Source organism: Zonotrichia albicollis, chromosome Z (genome assembly GCF_047830755.1).
Source record: "Zonotrichia albicollis isolate bZonAlb1 chromosome Z, bZonAlb1.hap1, whole genome shotgun sequence".
NCBI classification, from domain to species: Eukaryota; Metazoa; Chordata; class Aves; order Passeriformes; family Passerellidae; genus Zonotrichia; species Zonotrichia albicollis.
The window spans coordinates 18,694,135-18,707,829 of NC_133860.1; the positions used below are offsets into that span (position 1 = coordinate 18,694,135).

The 13,695-nt window shown below is 35.9% G+C and overlaps 1 protein-coding gene across 1 annotated transcript in view; it reads left to right on the forward strand.

Moving 5' to 3' along the window:
* Positions 1-13,695, forward strand: part of WDR70 (WD repeat domain 70) — a 128,087-nt gene that overhangs the window by 20,727 nt on the left and 93,665 nt on the right. Inside the window, exon 6 of the mRNA XM_005488812.4 lies at positions 9,700-9,759. Coding sequence (XP_005488869.2) covers positions 9,700-9,759 — 60 coding nt within the window. The remainder of the gene's footprint in view (positions 1-9,699; positions 9,760-13,695) is intronic.

A 13,695-nucleotide genomic window follows, 5' to 3' on the forward strand; every position in this document is an offset into this window, starting at 1 on the left:
CTGCCATAAGCTTTAGAATGAAATAGAAAAGAATATACCTGCGTGAAACATGAAGGAAGGTGTGTTTCTACCAAGCATGGACCTCAAGTCCATGCAATATAAATGTATCTTTTCCTCTTTCCAGATGCATAAAGTCACGTAGCAATTTATCCTCATGTCACATTACATAAAATTGTGCTGCTATAAGAGAGCTTAAATGTTAATGTTTTGAAGGTAATTTATGGGTGGCATGGGAGAATTAGTAATCGAAACAGTAATGGAATTGGAACCAGCTGTGGAAGCTACATAGGAAATTGTTCTTCCTTCCTGCAGTAACAGAGACATGCTGTAATTTTTAACCCTTGTCCCCCTACCTTCACCCTGTGTTGCAGATCTTCTTTACATGACTAGCTGACAAACACACACACACACACACACACACACACTCACACACTTTAAATTCCTTACTCTAATTATTTGATAAATTTGTGAACAACTGCAGTCATTGTCACTTGATGGATTGTTACACATAAATTTCTATCTCTCAAGATCCTGAAGTAAACTTTTGAATGAACATGTTTCACAATAACAGCTGTAGAACTGTTGAAAAGTGGAGTCTGTGGACATGTCTCTCTCTTGAGCTGTAATGGTTTAGTTTGCTAAAGGTAGTGTTTCCTAAGATCAACAGGACCTCTAGGGAATGTGAAAAACTTCACCATCATTGCAGAAAACCTTAGAGCAGATTCCTTAAAATAGGTGTTATTTATTCCCATTTTTCAGATGAGGAAACTGAGGTATGTAGGAGTCAAATAAATAGCACAATTAAAGGTCAAGGATTGGTCTACACCAATTTTGGTCATTAAAACACAGTTAAAAGAGGTGGCTTGCTAATGGAGTTGCCATTATACTGGTGTAGAGGTTGTATTATCCTGATTATTAAATTCTATGCTAACATGTTCACCAGAAGTCTTAAAATGAGCTCTTTTAATAAGGCTCTTTTTTGATAAGAGGAAAAATGGATTTTATTTCAGTTGTAGTAATACCATTTCTGTTTTAGATAGCAATTCCAAATATTGATTGTGTATTGGTTACATTGTTTTTTTAAGCTTTGATGAGACCAGGATTGTATTGCTGTTGATGGACTTAATTTCAGTGGTTACACAACTTTCAAAAGAAGCTTTAATGTATACTGTACTGCATATGTTATTTTAATATACATTCATAGAAGTGCATGTAACTAAAATTGGGTTTTGCTGCATGAATTACAAAGGCTTAGTAGTATTTTTGACTTTTTAAGTATATAAAGGGGAGGAATATTTTTTGAAAAAACTTGTTTAACTTTTTTGTATGTATTTTTGAATTGTAAGATACTTCATAAGTACTTCTATTTTGACAGCGCTTAAATCTAGAGAACAGTAAAGCTATTTTAAAGAGTGAAAAACATCTAAGTGTTCATGGTTTTTCTTGGTGAGTCAGGTGAAAGAACTTCATGCTCCTTATTCCCTAAAGTTTGCCAAATGGTGGTAATGATAAAGTGTCTGTGTAGTTTACATAAAAGATGTTTTGAAGCAGGTTTAATGTAAATAATTAAGTGAACTGGCTAGCAGGCTGAAAAGTGTTATGCATTAACAAATGTTAAGTTCAGTCTGGTTGTGCATCCTATGTTTTGGTTTTGGATTCTTTCATGGGTGTCTTTTGTGGCATATTCCTTGTGGTAGAAATCCCACACAGACTCTGTGGTACAAAATTATACACAAGCGGAATGTAAAATAGGTGAATGCCTGTTCCCATCTGAACTAAGCATTTGGCACATTTATTCCAAACACTTAGAAGTTCACAATTATTTGTCCTTTCTGATTTCATAATTAAGCTATGGTTTGGAAACCTACCAACCTGAACAGAGCTTTCAGAGTTTATTTCTCCTCATTGTCGGCTGATCTATGGTTGTGTAAGTTGTTTTACTGTTGCAAAGTAAATGGAAGTATTCCATTATGTTAAAACAAAGTGCTCTATTCAGCTCTAAGGAATAACCTTAATAAAGGATATGCCTGACTGAAAATGCTACAGATTTTTTTCATTCCTAATATGGCAGGTGGCAGTAATGTTTTGTATTTTTTTTATTGTAGTAAAACAGTAGCTTGACTGAACATGGGTTCTTTTTGGTGGTATGTGGCAGTCGTACATACAGTTTCAGCAAATTTGAAGTATTTATATTTATACCATTTGAAGCTGAGAAGATAAAGATGAAACAGATAGGTGGTTATATGAGTGGAATGTAACTAGAATACTCAGTTTAAGTAAACCTGACTGCCAGAAACTGAAGAGGAAACTTGAATGACTCCAGGCAATTTTAGATTTAAATCAGTTATATCGATGATTATATCTTGTTTTAGAAAAGGCTCAAGAGAATTTCTTTGGTATACATTGTGAGAACAATTCCCATGTCATAATCATTAATTTAATATAAACTAGGACTTCATAAATCAAAGACTAGTTACAAATTTAGAAGTTTATCTGAATGAGATGTAGGAATCTAGATTAAAAATAGCAGCCTCCTGAAATGTGTCTAAAAGTAGCACCCGAAGATAGATCAAGCAGGCTTTTTGGTGTACTTCAGAAGTATGATGTTTATCTCTAAAAATGGTGCTTGCAAACATGCTGAGATTGTATTTGTAATACCTTTTCTAGACTGCTAAGCCACTGGAGTCTTTTCAGAAGGGGATATGCTGGTAAGTGGCATGGAAGGGAAGGGGAGAGCTAGTTGATGTTACCTGTTGTGCCATGGCGCAGTCTCTGAGTTACCATTTGACTAAGCATCTAATCAAATATATTGTATCTGTCCTATAATAACAATAGAAATTTATTACTTTTAGACAGTCATGTTGTAATAAAAAATTAATCTGAAGTCTTTTTTCTTGCTGGTTGAACCTGACAGAACACTTAGATTCAGATCATAAGAGAATAATTACATGAATGTCTGTATTAGATGATGTTGGGAGAAACTAGCCACAGTACTATTTCCATGTTGGATAATTAAATTTACTTCCTGTTGGTATTTGAAAGGAAGTTCATCTGTTTAAAGCACCATTTAATTCTTGAGTGCATACTGAAGCAATACCTCTTAATTCACTAATGGAAAGAATAACATCTCCTTGATCTTCCTATACTTAAAATTCATGATGTAAATATTCTGTGCTGTTTTGACTCACCTAAATTAAAGGCTGGAAACTGGGAACCAATATAATTTTATAGGACCCTTCTTATATTTCTGTTCATTTTGAAGATTTTCTGTTTTCATCATGCAGTTATAGTTACCTATGATTTCCCATGAGTAATGGATATTTTGTGTCTTTTTAGGAATGCCAGCTAAGATAATACATACCAGTGTTTGCATGCATCCTTCTGTTTTCCAGAATGTTTTCCTTTGTCTTCAGACTAGAAATTTAGATAATACAGACAGGCGTGCTCTGATTTAATTTAATCAATTTAATTAATTTAATCAAGGCACCTATGCTAGGAATTCAGATGCTTTGCACTTTCCTGAATAATTAATGGAGAGAGGTTTCAAAATAGTTTTGGTTTTTTGGTACACTGATTCTTCTTCTTTAGTTATTATTTTTGAAGACTGTACAGGAAGTCTGAAGAAAGTTGTTTCCATATTTAGATGTATCACATTTAGAAACTCAGATTATATGAATCTGGGCCAAGCTGAGTTTAATAACATGCAAGTTTGCATGAGAATACATCTGTCAATTCTAACACCTAAAAGAGAGGAAATTAAAAGTTGTTGAAATGTCCTTTCAAATCTGTATGCTTCCTTCTGCATGGAAGTTTCTGGGTAATGCACTGCTGTAAACCCCAAAAAATTTACATTTTTCTGTTGCTGTGGAACAGCATCTTGCCCATCTCTCATATGGTAGTTTTTCATATTTTGTCTTTCTCTTGAGTGTTCACTTGTGCAACCTTAGTGTATATCTTACACGTTTATTTTCAGTTTAATTTACAGAGGAAAAGAGTGAAAAATTGTGACTTGGTAAACCTGCCCATTTTACAAGTAGTGTGGTTTTAATCAGTGCATGATTGTGGAACAAAACATGACATCACTGTGTGTTTGTTTGAAAAATGGGTTTAGAAAAGAACAGAAAAAATAAATTAGAACACTTACTACTGCCTTCACCTTTCACTGCTGTCATGGAAAATTCATCTGGGTGCCTAACAGCTGAAAACATTTATCTAGTTTGAAAAGAGGAATGAGGGATGTTTTCTTCCAGATTTGTGAAATACTCCCCTTAACCTCCTTTTATCTTTCTTCAAATAATGTTTCAGACTTAATATTGAAGAACAGAACAGGGTTTTGTTCTCTCTGTTCATCATCACTAAAATAGTCTCTTAATTTCCTTCACTTGCATATTAAAGTTGGATGTGAGGTAGAAGGGGAAAAACTACTTTTTTTGTGGGCCTGAGGTTAATTCCAATGCAAGAAGGTTATGCAAGTATCCCCCTCTGAAGTTTTATGGACTTCTAGAGCTTCTTTACACTGAAAAAAGAGTTTAGGGTGTATTTGAAGTGATGTGTGAGAGGGAATACTTGATCTGTAAACCAAACACATTTTGATACAGACAAGCAATAACAAGCATGAGTAGAAGCCTTCTGCTATTTGTATTAACATATGGTTGTGCCTAGATACTGCAACACTGGGACCAGATTTCTTTGGTGATCATGATAAGTAGTGGCTTTTCTCCAGAATTCACTGTTTTTCTGTGGTATTTTATCTGTCTGAACCTTACAGGCTGCCCATGGAGTCTCCCTCTCTGGAGACAGTCAAAACCCACCCGGCTGAATTTCTGTGTCACCTGCTCCAGGTGACCCTGCCTTGGCAGGGGGGTTGGACTGGGTGATCTCCAGAGGTCCCTTCCAACACTGACCATTCCATGGTTTTGTGAAGAGCTTGTGCTGTTGTAACTGTCTGCTTTGGGAATTGCTGTGTCAGATATCCAGTTGTTTCTGTTGTGATTGTTGATGAGTTGTCTGCCCATATTTTTGTCCTAAAAATGTTTTAAGTATGAACATTTTTATAAGAAGATATTACATTTCTGTTTTTAACTCTTTTCTGTCATCCTGCTTAACTTTCTTAATTGCATTTATGGTTTTGAATGCTTTGCTGAAAAAAATAACAGAGGGGTAAACTTGCTAGTATCTGATCCAAAGGCAGATTTCAGCACTGTCAGTCTGTATGCTGGTGTACAAAATAAAAGTCTTTCAAAGGGTCTCAAATTTTCCTGCGCTCCTCATCTTGCCTCTCAGCAGTGTGACATTTGCTTTTCCATGTAAATCAGTAATTTTGGATGGGAAGAGAATAAGCTTTAAAAAAACTTGCAAGAAAACATGGACATTATGTATTTAAACAACAGCCACAAAAATAAGAACTCCTTTTTTCTTAATTGCCAGAAGGCCTGAGATTTGAATGATTAAAACATGGCCTTCTGTAGGGGGACCTTTTTGTGGGGAGTTAAGTTCTTAAGTAGATTCTGGTACTTGTATTACTGTTTGTTGCTGGGGTTTGTTGTTCCCTTTCCACTTGAACTAGCTATTCCTGCTGTCCATTTAGTATTCCAGTCATTTCCATCTGTCTTCAAATAAGGCATTAATCATCTGTGTCACACCACCTCTGGGATACTTGTTCTTGAAACTTGTGTGATACTTGAAAATGCAAAACCTGCATTTTCACCAGAAATGGAGAAATATCCATGAAGTGTAGCTCTTGCCTCCTTCTCATCATTCCTGCCCATGAACATACAGCATCTTCCCTGTGGAGTAAATCACACCAGAGACCTGAAAGAGCAGGGTGTGTGTACACTTGGAGCAGAAGGGGGTTTTTAGTATAGTAGAATCACTTAGAAATATTGAATGGTTTGGATTGAAAGGGATCATAAAGACCATCTCATTCCAGTGTCCCTGTGACTAAACCAGGTTGCTCAGAACCCCATCCAGGCCTGGTCTTAAATACTTTGGGAACGGGGCATCCACAGCTTCTCTCTGCACCTGTGCTAGTACGTCACCACAGTCACAGTAAAGAATTTCTTTGTAATATCTAATCAAAACCTACCCTCTTTCTCAGTTTAAACCTATTCCCTTTTGTCCTAATGCTACATGTCCTTGTGGTAAGTTCTTCCAGGTTTTTTGAGGCCCCCTTCAGGTATGATCAATTTAAAGGCTCTCTTTAACCTTTTCTCTTGCTCAAGACAGGGAAAGTGCTCACCTTTTAGTTCAGCCAGCTGTTGTTTTGCATTTTTTTTCTCCATGCTGTGCCATAGCCCTGCTCTCACAAATGATAGTCTTTGCAAGTTTTCGGGAAGCCAGTGTTTCAGGAGAGAACTGGGAACAAAGGAGCTATCCAGATTTTTTCCAGGGCAGCATATGATCTTGAAGTTCTCAAAGAAGGCAATTGCAAACACAGAGAAAAAAGAAGTGTTTTTTTCTCTGCAAATTATAGTATTGTAGGTACCCAGATGTGAAAGATTTCCTATAGTTTGCAAATCTCTCTCATCAAATATAATTTCCATTTATAGCTCTGGAAACGGAGCAGCAGAGGTTCTTTTTAGGTATAAATGTGCCATTTTTCCCTTCTCTGGTTGGGCCATGAAAAGGTGAGTAATTTTGGTTTATTTGATTTTTTGTTTTTGTCTGATTTTTCTCGAGACATTCTGGGGAGACTAATCTAGTTTCAGCCTCTGGTTGCTAGTAGTATATTTTCTGAGTATTGTTTGAGAATAAGGAAGCTCCCAAAAGGAACAAGGGGAAAAAAATCCACATTATTTATTGAAAGTGGTGCAGTAAATAGAAGATTGTTGTTAGGCCCAGGAGTATAAACTCAACTAGGGCTGAAATTCCCTGAAAATATTGAAACTCCATACTGCAGATGTAGTGCTGATTTACAATGTCCCCTTTGCAGAAATTGCTTTTAAGGCAAAACTGTTCATTTTGACAAAAACCTGTGAAAGTGTAGAATACTGTATTTCACAGATTTAATATATATTAATCTTATGTCAGCCATAGAATTGAGAATTTTTGTAAAAGTATTAGGAGATATGTCAACACCATAACTATTTTCCTCTGTTTCTGCTGAAGCAGAAATTTAAAATATTATCTTTTCCTCATGGGCTTTAAAAGAAAACAACAGCAACAACAAAAAACACCCTGGAAATCCTTTAAAGATTTTATCTCCTGTAGTTTTAATCACTATACAACTTTTGCAGAACAATATTAGTGAAATCATATAGTCAGTTTGTGTAAAATTAACATCTAAAATCCAGACAATGGCTGAAGAGCTGGAAGTGCAGGTACATTTCAGGCAAACTCTATCTTGTAATTTTTTTCTCACTTACAGTAATATTCCAGTGTACATGATATCCAGATGTTCAAATCAGCCTAAATGTATTAGCTACATTTCCCTTTCGAAGTGTGGAAAAAAAGGATTTAATTCATTATTCTTTGAAGTGTAATAACTGGAAAAGTGCAGTAGTGCTGGTAGTTGCATCTGATTATCTTGTGTGCATATAGGCATGTGCTGTAGCACATTAGAAGTACAGCATTCTGAGTTATTTAGGAAGTTCATGGTTAACTAAAATAGAATAAGCCACCTTGGTTTTTTGTAAATATTTAGCTAATTTTAAGATGTTATGCCAAGATACGTTCCTGGATGTTGTTATCTTAATTTTTGTTTTGAATAGTCTAAACACTTACTTTAACTGTCAGGCATCCCTTGGACCCTGCAGAGTTTAGCACCAGTAGCAGTCGCCAAGTGTCTGACTTTTAGGCTCAGAATGTTTGATTTATCAGGTGGCAGAATATATTCTTCTCTGTTTTTCTTCCCTAAAATGAGTAGCCAGAATACTGCTCAACGCCAGTGTGGTGTAAGGCAAAAATGTTTTCATGTTAGTGCTTCACTCTTCTCATAAAAAGGGGGATTTAATTATTGTCACCTGAAGGAGCTAGTAATTAAAATAAAGTAAGTTTTTTCTAGATAATTTTGTTTATTAATAAATTAGTTTTTTCTTTGACTTACTGAAAGACCTCTCAAAGTAGTTAAGATACCCTCTGAAAATAAAATTCAGTGCTGACACAATATAGACATACAATACCAACCTTTGTGGTAAGTTACATGAACTGCAGAACTCTATTAATATTCCAATAAGAAAAGCAACCTGGCAGTGATTAAGGTAAGAATGCAGCAAGTTTCTGTTAAAGCCTTTGATTCACAAAAATAGTACATCTTTTATTGTGTGTGATGTATGTTGTGGATGAATCTTGGAAATTGTTTGCTTTTCACATTTGGGTTTTTATGGAATGTGCTTGGATGACAAGTGCTGGCAATGGCTGTTGAGCAGTTTTTTGCATTCCAAGAACAATGAATATTAGTTTATAGTGTAGGGAATGATGGATCATTGAAAACTTAATTTGTATTATAATTATATCTTTGTGTGCTTTCTAGTGTGCGTTGAACAATAAACTCATTTTCATAATCATAGCTTTGCTTGGGAGTTTTGAGCTACAACTGTTTCTCAGCCTCTGAACCACAGAATCTGTGAAAGTGTTGCTTGGTTCCATGTGAGCTGTGCCTTTTAGGGAGTGGTGTAGTTATTGGTACACCTTTACTGTTACCTTCTGGTGGGCTGACCTTGGCTGGATGCCCACCAAGCCTCTTTATCACTCCATCCTCAGCAGGATGGAGCAGGAGAAGAGAGGAAGATGGAGAAAAATTGCATGGATCGAGATAAAGGCAGCTTAATGAAGTAAAAGTGAAGTCTGAACATGGAAACAAGGGAAAGCAGAGGCTCTGGAAGACAAACTGTGAAAGCACATGCACAGCCTCCATTCTCCCCCATCTCATTTCAACCTCCCTGCCATGGGCAGAAGCCCCTTCCACTAGACCGAGTCACTCAGAGCATCATCCAGCATGACCTGGAACATTTCCAGGAATGAAACATCCACAGCTTCTTTGGGCTACCTGTGCCAGTGCCTAAGAACCCTCAAAGCAAAGAATAATGTCTAATCTAAGTGTACTCCCTTGTAGTTTAAGTAAAGTTAGAAGAAGGGTAGGTGTGGTTAAATCAAAGATAATGAAAGTTTCAGTTTTATCAGAGAAATAGAAGATGGAACTGATAAACAAGATAAAAAATGTTTCTGTGAAGCATGAAAAATAATGAAGGGATTGGCAGAGAGGGATAAGACAGGAGTATAGTATAAAATGTGCCTAACATTACTTTAAAATCTTACTTGGTGACAGAAAATTATAGCAAAGATGTCAGACATCAAGAGGGTAGATAGTGTCTGCTTTAAAAAACTGGATAAAGAAGCATTTTGAGGGTAAGGATTCACATGACCTTTGTAGAAAGTTGTTCAAAAGTACTTGAGTACTTCCATTACATTTCTGTCTGTGTGAACTAATATCTTCTGAAGAGAAAAAAAAAGAAAATATTTTTGTGTTTTAGTCTTAAGATGGTGTCATATTTTCAAAACAATTATTTATCATATTTTTGGGAATCTATTAATGCAAATAAAAATGTGAAATCAGTTTCTGGTTTATGATTTTTCCATTTCTTCTTCTCATGTTACAACTGGTGTGATGGAAGACTTCTTACTTTTACATATATATTGCATTAGTGTGGTTTTTTTTGGGATAGCACTGTTTTCACAGAGGTGAATTTTCTTTTTTTCCAGAATCCTGTCAAGAAAATCCCAGATTCTCATGAAATTACACTCCAGCATGGAACAAAAACTGTAAGTGATGACGTTTTCAACTCTTCATGCTTTTCTAGAACTCTGCCAATCTGTGAAATAGGTTAACAAATACTTATCAGCTAAAGTTCAAGAAGCATATTTTTCCTTGATTTGTTATTTTAGTTGGTCTCTTTTCTTAGTGCAATTGAAAGTGTGTTTCATGACTACCTCTTCAATTTCTTGTAATAACCTAAATATGGCTCCATTTGACTCAACTGTAGTCTCATTTTCATCAAGTATGTTCTCTGTAATTGTTAGAGTTTTTCTTCTAGGATAGACCTTGCTAATATGTAGACATGGATCTAATCTAGACCTTTCTTTCATCATGGGTTTAAAGGAGAATGTTATTGCCAACAACTTCTTTGCAGCCAAATACTTCATTTTACTTCAGTCTTTTAGTGCCTTTTATACACCATTCTCAGTTTCTTGAGATCTTGTTCTTCCTTGTCTTTCACTGCATCTTTTCTTGTTTTTATCTTCACTACTGCTCCTTTGCTTTTTTTGAAAGAACCACAATCAAACCTGGAAGTATCTTTCTTTGCTCTATATATTTCTATCTCTGTATAATCACATCTTCCAATATAAATTCAATTGTTTTTTGTGGGCTGATTGACCTGTAAAAGATGCATTGCACAACACTAAACAAAATAGAGTGGATTTTTCTACACACAGTGCATTTAACTGCTCTGCATATTAATTTATATGGATACTAGGTTTTGCAGAGTAGTGTACTAGTGCAAATCAGTTTCCATTTTACATGTGACACCACCTGCTTCTGCAGTATGTTTCTTGAATACACGTCCTAACAAACTTTGTTAGGCAATTTTTTTGATTTATTTTTTTCTATATTAAACCAGTAAATCTTTTCATGGCTTCTTAAAGAGTAAGCTCTTGTTATTTCTAACTAAAAGGCCTTGTAAAGTGGAAGTTACAGTTCTGGAAGGCTTCTGAGATATTTTGACTGCAGGAGAATGCAGCTGTCATCACCTTGAACAGAGGTGAATTGTAATGTGGGATATATGTAGCACAGTTTGATTAGACTGGACGCAGTAAATTAAACATATGGGAAAAAATATCTCTTCTGTAGAAGGGATGTCTTTTTGTTGTTTTTTTTTTTTTTGTTTGTTTTAGAACAGTGAAACCATTTACCCCTGACCTTAGACACATAAAGATGGGAGTAACTTCATATCTTGATTTTGGTGTTTTGCCCTAATGTTTCTACAGTCTTCTCATTATGTTCATACACTGTACTGTACTTCATCTAAGCTTATATATCCCATCTGTACCTCTTCAATCTAGTGAATGTGGATTTGATGATGACTCTATTCCTGTGCAGCTGAGAAATCTCAGGAAAGATTTCCCAAGCTAGAGAGTCTTCCCAGAAAACTGAATAATTTCCCAGTTGTATTGCTTGTACACTGTAATAGGAATTACTGTTGCCAATGAAACTTCATATATATTTTTTATTTCTCATTATACTTTTGATATATAGGTGAGTATGAGAAAGAATATGAAATATATGCTTTCTAATATCTCATTTCACAACTGCTTCCTCATATAGAAATTACTGAATAGAACACTTGAGTATTCTGATTAATCTGGATATGCCCAGTTTTCTGCATGTCAGAAATCATTAATGAAATGGCTAGGGTTCAGAATTTCCATTTAAGTTGTAAAAGGGGTATATTCTTTTTAGAAACACGTAAGAGATTTCATGTTTTAAAAGATTTCTGCAAGTGAATGCCCCTGAATTACAGCAGAACATTTAGATTAAGGAGGTGTCAGTTGCCTGGTGAATAGTATCATCGTTTCTGCCACATCTTGGTTTTCTTGAAAGTGCTATTTTCAGACACTTGGCTATACTAGGGCATTGTATATTTGAAATACTGTGAGGCAGCTGTGTTACAGAATCACAGACTTTTCTGAGTTGGAAAGAGACTCACAAAGATGAACAAGTTCACCTCCTGGCCTTGCACAGCACCATTCCCAAGAGTCACACCATGTACCCAAGAGCATTGTCCAGACACTTCTTGAACTCTGTGGACTGCTGTGACAGCTTCCATGGGGAGCCTTTTCCAGTGCCCAGCCACCCTCTGGGTGAAGGACCTTTTCCTAATGCATTTCATCAAGAAGGACTCTCTGAGAGTTATAAGAGTAGATGCAGAATTACATCTCTGTGAGAGATGTAAGATTTACTTACATCCAAAAAGATCACATCAAGTGGCATCCATTGATTAACTAGATGGCTTACTTTGTTTTAAAAGGAAATCAGGTTTGATAAGTAAGACTTCACTCTCATGAGGCCATGCTGGTGGTGACTGATGATGGCGTTGTCCCTCTTGTCCTTGTTGAAAACTGGGACCACTTTTGTCAGTTTCCAGTCAGCTTTGACCTCTCCAAGTTCCCAAGACTGCCTGAAAGTCATCAAGAAAGGCTTTGGAATAACATCAGCTAGCTATTTGAGGATTCTCAGATGAATCTTACCAGGCTTTATAGCCTGATGTAGGGATCCACTTGGGGCAGCAGATCCTGCTCAATTTCAGGATTTGCTGGGATATTTTTCACAGTCATGGTTTTGACCGTCCCTGTCAAAAGACAGAGGCAAAGACAGCTTTAAACATCTGCTTTGTTTCTCACCTCTTTGTGAAGTGTGCATCCTTATCCTGTAATGGGCTGATATTATTTCTGCACTACCTTTAACCATTAATATTCTTGAAAAAAAAAAAGTTCTTGTTTTCCCCCATGGTTCTGGGCAGCTCCAACTCCAACTGAGCTTTGCCTGCCCAGATTTTCTCCCTGCAGTAGTAAGCAGCATCTCTGTGTTCTTCCTGTGTCACCTGACTTCGCTTCCACTGGGCATATACCTTTCTTTTTTGCCTTATTTCCTAGAGAAGATCCCTGCTCAGCCAAGCCAGGCTTCTGCCTCACCTGCTTGATTTCCAGCATTCCCACAGGGGAATAGCCTGTTCCTGCCTTAGGAGGTGATGCTTAAAAAGTGTCCAGCACAGAGCTGGTCAGCAGCAGTGGGAACCTGAAAGAGAAGATGACTAAAAATGAGTGTTTGATAAGATAAGGAAATGCTAAGTGAACTTTTCCTCCATGAAACTGGAAAAACAAAACTCAAAAGAAGCCCATACTAATTCATATAAGGAAATCTAAATTCTAGGGAACCAAATTGTCCATCTTAAAGAATAAATTTCATTCATACAGGCTGTTTTATTGGGACAATTGTTTTCTGTAGGTTACTTTTTTAATGAACTTGTTTCCATGCTTTAAAATATTTTCTGTGGGAACTATTCAACAGTTTACATAAGTTTTAAAAGTGTATATAGATGTATACTAAAGCTTTGAAAAAAAAGTACAGTAGTAGACTGATATATGTTTGAGAGAAGTTTTTTTTTGTGGTATTACCATGTGTCTGCATTAAGTCATTGTTCTTGTCAGTACTTCTCATGTATATGTGTAAAGAAGATACATATAGGTAAGCATCTTCTGTGTAAAATTCTTGGTATTTTTGTACATCCATATCTAGAATTTTTAATACTGATTTAGATACCTGAAAGTAATTCCCTGAGTTCTTTTCTTCCCCGAAGAAATTAGGTTTTGCAAACTTGTAGTCATGACATTATTCTCAGATGTTACCCTCCACTCAGAAATGAAGAGTTTTTTGCTTTTTATTCTGTATACAGTGTTTTTGTTTGATTGGGGGTTTTTTCCCTCGTGGTTTTGTATAAGTCAAATGTTCTTGGTGAATTCTTTTTCCTTCAGAATATTCTGGTTTATCACTTCAAATGCTTTTCCTGACATTTTATAGAATGTTATCATTATCATCATCATTACCATTATCATTGCTACTACTAGTACAAGTACTAATACTACTACTTTATTGTCTTGGAGACTATCTTTCTTGTTACTGAAAGGGTTTTTCAATGTGAT